At 44.9% G+C, this 7,565-nt stretch overlaps 1 protein-coding gene across 4 annotated transcripts in view; it reads right to left on the bottom strand.

The window, feature by feature from the left end:
* Window positions 1-507: 507 nt before the first annotated feature.
* ankrd50l (ankyrin repeat domain 50-like) overlaps window positions 508-7,565 on the bottom strand; it is a 29,873-nt gene continuing 22,815 nt past the window's right edge. For all 4 annotated transcript variants that reach the window (XM_022210900.2, XM_051959192.1, XM_022210901.2 and 1 more), the window contains 2 exons: window positions 3,296-6,836; window positions 508-1,282 (listed from right to left, as the gene is read on the bottom strand). In XM_022210900.2, the coding sequence (XP_022066592.2) occupies window positions 3,307-6,836 (3,530 nt within the window). In that variant the 3' untranslated portion in view covers window positions 508-1,282; window positions 3,296-3,306. The remainder of the gene's footprint in view (window positions 1,283-3,295; window positions 6,837-7,565) is intronic.

Raw genomic sequence — 7,565 nt, 5'->3', positions numbered from 1 at the left:
CTGTATAACGGACTATAAAAGCTGCTGTGAACCATTAATTCTGCTGGACATTCAGCCCACATCCTGTTCTGACCCTAGGAGCTCTATTTTAGTTTCCCAATTTGACAACAAGAAGTTGCAAGATGCCCAAAAGCTGTCTTAGATCTGCAGAGAGGAGTGCTCCAATGCAAACATTAATTAAGAAACCAAACTTCCACTCGTCAAAGCAAATGTTTGCGGACTATTTTAAATCCTATAATAGCATCACATACACGTGGGAGTACACAGGGGAAGTGCAGCTTTCACAGACAAAGCACATCACAGAAATAGAGGACAAATCGCCGTCGGATCTGTCTGCACAGCCCTCCTTTCTCTTTTTCAAAATAGTCTAAAAGTGTTTGGTTTTTCGCTCCCAGGTGGCTGCCGTTAGCCGGCTGCCAGACTTTCATCTCTGCACGACGCAACCACATCACAAGCCCTCCGTGACATTTAGCTGTAAAAAAAAGGAATAACCACACAAAGCAGAGGTAGAGGATGTTATAGCACCACTTTATATTTAATTAATGAATGTCATCAAATACTAATCCAATGAAAAATGACAAAGAAATCTCTTCAGGCCACATACGAGCACGGAATTAACAGCCCTCCCACATCCACCCTCGGTTCTAATGGCCTTATTCCCATCCTTCCTTCCTGCCTGCTCAGACACACTGCCAGGGAGCCAAGTTTCTTCAGTAAACTTGGCCGTCTTTTATAGTTTGTACTGTATCGTAAACCTGCACAGGGTCAGGCTTTGGTAGCTTTGCTTTCCTGCAGGCTGTTTTGGTTGTCAGCAGAGGGCCGGCTATGAGGGCCAGTTTATAGCAAATATCAAAGTCTTCCATAAAGGTCAAGGCCACGAGCTGCTTAAACGTGATTGTTCACTCCTTTACTGGCAGAAAAAGAAGAATTTCAAATCAAATAGAGCCTTGTGTGCTTCAAAACTTAGTCTTATAGGTTCAAATAAATTAAAAAAAAAAAACAGAACTCCCTTTATTTGTGTAACTGGTGCTGATCAAAACTAAGAGTCCAACCTGTAAAGGAGGTCCGAGCGGGAAATGAACACAGTAACTGCTCTGAACTCTTAATGCATCGGCATGAACTCGTCTGTGAGGGCACACACAGCGGAAAGGCAGGAATGGAAGCTTTAATGTCATTCAGTTTGTTCTTCCTCTGCTTGTCTGAAGGCGCTAGAGATCTCTTCCTCTGTGGTCTGAACCCAGAAACTCTGGACGCTGGAAACTGCAAGAAAGTCCAGCTCCACCTGAAAACAGAAATAGTCACAGTTTAACTTGAATGTTCTGAAGACAGGCCACCACAGACCACTAGTTTGGCTTTTATGCTTTAATACAACACCAAATTCATCCAGCTTATCAATTAGTTTGTCAATTATTGTCTTTTCAATGACAAAGTATGAATATTTAAAATGGTGCACTGCAAAAACTCAAAATCTCACCAAGTCTGTTTGTCTTATTTTTAGTCAAAATGTCTCATCCCACTGGATTTAAGATAAATTCATTTAAGAGACATTTCAGCAAGATGGAGGGACTTGTTTTAAGACAACACATCTTAAATATCTCGTTAAGTCAAACAATCTTGAAATTATCTTGTTTTAACCCTCCCGTCGTCCCGCGGGTCAAATTGACCCGTTTTAAAGTTTAAAAATGTGGAAATAAAACATATATTTTCACAGTGAAAACTTCCACATTTTTAATTTTTTTGGGAGGTTTTTGAACATTTTTTGGTGGAAAAACGGAAACATTAAAAAAATGTTTCTTTAAGAACATTCGGGGAAAAAATCAACCAAAATCCAGCGAATTTCGTTGGATTTATGTTGATTTTTTCCCCACATGTTCTTAAAAAACATTACTAATAATATAATAATAATGGAATCACTTTAGATATTTTTAGGATTTTTTGAAAGACTTTATTCTTTTTTTTAATTATTTACAATTTTTAGATTTTTTTTATCATTATTTTTTTGCCAAATTTGGGGATTTAAAAAAATAAAACTGTAAAGGGAAATTTTGAAGGAATTTTCTCCCTGAAAATTTTACAAATTTGGGGATTTTTTTTTTGCTGAATTTTTGGATTTTTTTTCAGACAAGGCAACAATATTTTTTGGTGCTGTAAATGAGGACAACATGTAATCCTGGTAAAACAAAGCTTAAAATAAGTTTTCCCAACTAATTTTAAGATCTCAATATTCTAAATATCATATCTTATGTTAAGAAATCTTACCAAGCCATCTTTCACTTGTTCTATTGGCAGATTTTTTCACTCATTTCAAGGTAAAAGTTCTTTGAAATAAGTGTTTTTTTCTTGTTTTGAGAGGAGCATTTTTTCAGTGTATCTTTTCTGCACATTGAAATTTGACCCTCTCTTTTGAACGACAATAACTCGCAAACAATTAAAGATGAAAAGCCGCCTGAAATTTCTCAACACATCATTAATTGAGGCTGATGCAATATCGGACGAGTCGATCAAACAGCATCTTAATATCTGTGAAATATGAAAATGAAACGTTCCATCTATGAGCACACAACTCAAAAATGAATAATGCAAAAGTCAGTTTCATGTCAAAATAAGGCAAACAAAAACTTCTAGAATACTTTTTAATATGAAATACTTGGCCACAGCAATTCAAAGAAAAAAATTTACTTTTAATCTGATTTATCAGGTATGACAAGTTTTACCACAAAAAGAAAAATATAGTAAAGCAGTGTTGTGTACTTTGAAAAAGCATCCTGCAGCAGCAACCTGTGGTTCAGAAAACATCAGCAGCTGACTTCTGCATTATCAGTGTTTTTGTTAATGTGTCCTCAGAGACGGGACTTTTCATCATGTCACAGTTAAACTCACCCATAATCAGAGACTATTTGATCAACTGTCCAATGTTGGAGTTTCTGAATTAAATTTCAGGCTTTTATCTTCAGTCATTCCTGAGATATTGTTGCGCAAACACAGTTTCACATTTCAATGCACAAAAAGCATGGGGGGACGGGCCACTTCTACAAAAAACCCTGGAAAATATTTGATATATCAAGCTAAAAAATGGCAAATAACTTTAAAATATCTAGATTTTATGCTTTAAAAATCAAGTAAATTAGAAATGGTTGAGATGAAATTGTTTTAAAAACTGGATGATTTGAGATGGAATGACCTCCAGCTAAAATAAATATAAAACAACTGTAACAACTATAAAACGAATGTTGATGAATTAGTCATTTCAGCACGAAAATATGTCAGAGAAAAAATGGTAACTTGGGTGACTTACTTGCGTCCTGGTCACAGGGGCGTCTCTCTCTTGTATAAGGCTGCACTGGTGGGACCCTCAAACTGCAGTTTGATGGCCTGTTTGAGATTAAGCTGTGGGTCTGTGGTTGTCATCGCGACCATAACATCCTCTGGCAAGGCACTACAAGGTGGGACAGGGGAGAAGCTGTAGCAAACGGGCGACAAAATGCTCTTCTGGGGTGCAGAATCCCAAACCTCCTGCTGAAGTGGGGTCTGTAGGCGGTATGGGTAACCCAGAGGGGCACTCTCTCTGTTTTTAGCACCAAGAGGGCTGTCCTGCCCTGGCATTATCCCCAGAGAAGCCATCACTGAGTGCCATTTACCACCAGTGTAAGTAGTCCTGTCTGCTTTTATTAGGCTTTCTTTGTTCATTTTGTAATGATATTCCAGTCCAGACAAGCCTTTCTGGGGCAGTTCGCAGTTGTGCACCATGGCAGAGACTGTGCAGACAGCAGGGGGAGGGCTGCCCTTGGGATGCCTCTGGCTGCTTCCATGGAGGCTCCCTGGTGGAGGGAGGGTGGAGGGACGGCTACGACTGCGAGGCAGAGAGTGCTGCTGGATCTGCTGGATGAAACTGAGGCTGTCAGCGGGAACCGTCTGCACCGTGGCTAGCGAGTGGCAGGTGGAGGAAGTCTGGGAGCTCTGCATGGAGTGGAATCGTTCTGCTGTGGAACCAGGAGAAGACACTGAAGAGGACGATGTAGCAGCTGTTACTTCACCTCCGTTACCCTCTGAGATGCCTGATAAGAGGCTCTTGTTGGGTCTTGAAGGAGATAAAGTACTAGAGTTAGGCAGCAGGCCCAGGTATGGCTTGGCTCCGTAGCTCTCCAAGAGCCGGACGATGTTAAAGTGTCCATGTTTCCCAGCAACCTTGACTGGACTACGGCCATATTTATCAATGTGATCAGGATTTGCCCCTCTTTCCAGAAGCATCCCAACAATGTTAACATGTCCAACTTGAGCAGCAATGCTCAGGGCCGTTGCCCCCTGGTGGCACGCAAGATGTATATTGACACCATTGGCTTCTAGGAGACGGCGTCCTACTTTAGCACTTCCTGTCCAAGCTACTGAGTGCATTGGTGGTCTCCCCTCTGCATCTTGTGCGTTTGGGTTTGCCCCATGGTTTAAAAGCAGGTCTACGATCTCCACACATCCCTGCCAAGACGCCACATGAAGTGCTGTACGGCCCTCAGAGTCTCGGGACTCCAGGGGCACACCTCCTTTTTCTATGAGCAGAGTAGCCATATCCAGACGACCCTCCAGCACCAGGAGATACAGCAGAGGACGTCCCTCTGCATCCCGGACATCGGTGTCAGCTCCACGCTTCATCAGCAGCTCTGCGACATCAGCATGACCCTCCAGGAGGGCAGCGCTCAATGCAGAATGGCCGTCGTACGCCCTGTGATCGATGGGAGAACGTCTGTCCAACAACAGCCTCACAGTGCTCCAATGACCTTCTTGGGCAGCGAGTATGAGAGGTGTCCGTCCTTCAATGTCCATCTCCCCGACACGAGCCATGCTGCCTTGTTCTGTCAAAGCAGCACAAACACTCCGATGGCCTTCACAGGCGGCGGCGTGCAGCGGAGTCCAGCCCAGGTCATCCTTATGGTTTTCGTCCAGGCCTCGGTCCAGCAAGGCTCTGACAACCTCTGTGCTGCCTCTCGCTGCCGCCAGGCACAGCGCCGTCCGGCCTTCACAATCGATGGCGTCCACAGCTGCTCCCCAGAACAGCAGCCGTGAAACTGTCCTCATGTGGCCCATAGCTGCCGCAGCCAGCAAGGGAGTAACGGCAGCTGCAGCAGGGACGTTTCCATCAGGTCCAGCTGTTTCATCAACGTCAGCCCCAGCTTCTAGCAAAAGCTCCACTACGTCGTCATGGCCCTCATAGGCTGCTAGAAGGAGTGGTGTCATTCCGTCATCGTCTCTGTGGGCCGGATCTGCTCCTCGCTCCAGTAACAGACTCGCTACCTCACCAAAACCTTTAACTCCTGCTGCTACAGAAACACAGAGGGCGGCGACGGACAGAGCAGTGCGTCCATCTCCATCAGACAAGTCAACCTCTGCACTGTGGTCCAGCAGTATCTCCACAGTTTCGTGATGCCCCATGTAGGCGGCAGCGATAAGCGGTGTGCGGCCGTTGATATCAGCTTTGTCCACTTGCGCCCCGTAGTCCAGCAAAGTGAGGACGATTTGCTCGTGACCTCCCCATGCAGCCGCTCTGAGAGCTGTCCGGCCTGCGCTGTCGCATCCGTTGACATCTGCTCCAGCGTCCAGCAGCAGTCGGACAGCCTCGCTGTGTCCTCCCCAAGCTGCAGAGCGGAGTGCCGTCCAGCCCTCGTGGTCGACATGCTCCATCATGCGTGCTGCAGTTTCAGGGTCCTGATTCTTGGCCCATTCCAGCAGCACAGACAACACTTTAACATGACCCTGCCTGGCAGCTAATGTCAGTGGTGTTTGACCCTGCTGATCACTAATGAATGGATCAGAGCCATGTGTCAAGAGGAGTTTAGCTACATTTGCAGAACCCTCATGGGCCGCACTAGCAAGCAAGGTCTGTCCATCTGTAGAACTAAGCTGGTTCACAGACACCCCGCTCTCTAGCAACTTCCTTATAGACGCCTCCTTTTCAAAAGCCTGTTGTAAATCAGTCCCCTCTTTATCTATACAATCCATACCAACACTCAGGTCTGCATCTGAAAAACAGGCTGCAGTTACAAGCCCACTTTTCTTCAACAGCTGAGGGACATCCTGACTGACCAGAGCAGGAAGCTGAGCTAAAGATGTGATAAGAGCTCTACTGCAGCTGGGAGGAACATCAGGAACACCTGCCCACAGCATCCACAGTGCCAATAATGAGGGTTTATCTCTATGGTGACCTGAGCAAATTAAGTGTGCTGCTAGCCGGCAGGTGTCCTCTACATCCAGGTCTGGTCCCTGCAGGCTCAGCGCCATGGCGAGCATGCTGTGACCCTCTGTTCTGCTGCACAGGTACTTCTGAGTGCAGTATTTAACATCAGTCAGCCACTCTGTGAAGCTGACATGAAACAGGAGCTTGGTGCCTCCAGGGCCATCGATCAGGAGAGGGGAGAGGGTTCGGAGTTTGTTCTGGAAGTCCTGGAGGCTGAGCGAGGTGTCCTGGGTCCAGACTGCAGTGAAAAGCTGCTCTGGTGTGACGGGCCGAGGGGCAGCCAGCAGGACGTTGAGCAGAGGCCTGACGTAGATGAAGAGCCCTCGGGGGAACAATCTCTGGCACAGCCACAGGTAGAGGCCGTTCAGCGTCCCGGGAATGTCCCGGATCTCCCGCAGACCCACCAGCGCCGCCGCAATGCCGTCCAGAACACGTTCGAGGAAGAGAAAGCAGCCGCCGCTCTTGATGTGCAGCAGGTTGAGCATGTCGGCCGTGTCGGGGGTGAGCTGACGGCGAAGTGAAGCTTCTTCATCCAGCCGACAGAGGATGTACTGCTGCACGTCACGGACCGCCGCTGGCTTCCGCAGATCGTCCAGACAGAGTCTACGAAAACCTACAACACAGAACACAGATGGAGTTCTCCACATTTGTTCTTGGAGTTTGGTCTCATCATGTAACTCTGTTTGTTCTTTGTTCCTTTTGATGCCACAAACCTACAGCAGGCTGTTCTTGTACCTTTCAGAGTGTTTATAATGGAAAAGACCGTAATTAATTAAAGAACTCTGAGGAGACACAATGCACTGCTTCCACTTCCGTCCTTCATTTATAAATTGTTATTAAATGAAGCTGGAACACTAAGAGCCCTCAACCCGATTCCAGTTTTTAACAGCAGTTATGTTTTTGTTATAGTTACATAAGAGCTTGGATGCTATTTCTTATTGTATAAAAGTCTATATTGATTTATATTCACTGATTTAAGTCTTAGCAGATAACTGAATATCTTAATCGTTTATTGTGGATGCTACAATCACATACAATGTTAAATCTGTCCTCATCGATCACAACAAAATTGTGAAAATTAAAGAGATTCAAACAAAATGGGGACATCATGATGAATGGGTGGGCCAATATAATGAATAATCCAAAACATAAATACAAAAAAACATGCTTAAGTTTTCAGGTAGTGCTTTGGAAACATATTTCATCTTTCAAAGGCTCCCCGCATGTGTGAAATATGGTCTCAATACCAAAAATTATAATGCAGATCTCCTACAATTACGACCTAAATCATACAGTAGGGTTATGAGAAAAATTAATATTTGATATTATAATATCTACTTTA

This window comes from Acanthochromis polyacanthus, chromosome 14, assembly GCF_021347895.1.
Source record: "Acanthochromis polyacanthus isolate Apoly-LR-REF ecotype Palm Island chromosome 14, KAUST_Apoly_ChrSc, whole genome shotgun sequence".
NCBI lineage: Eukaryota > Metazoa > Chordata > Actinopteri > Pomacentridae > Acanthochromis > Acanthochromis polyacanthus.
Note: the sequence above shows the minus strand (reverse complement) of the source record. Positions and strands in the feature narration are given on the sequence as shown.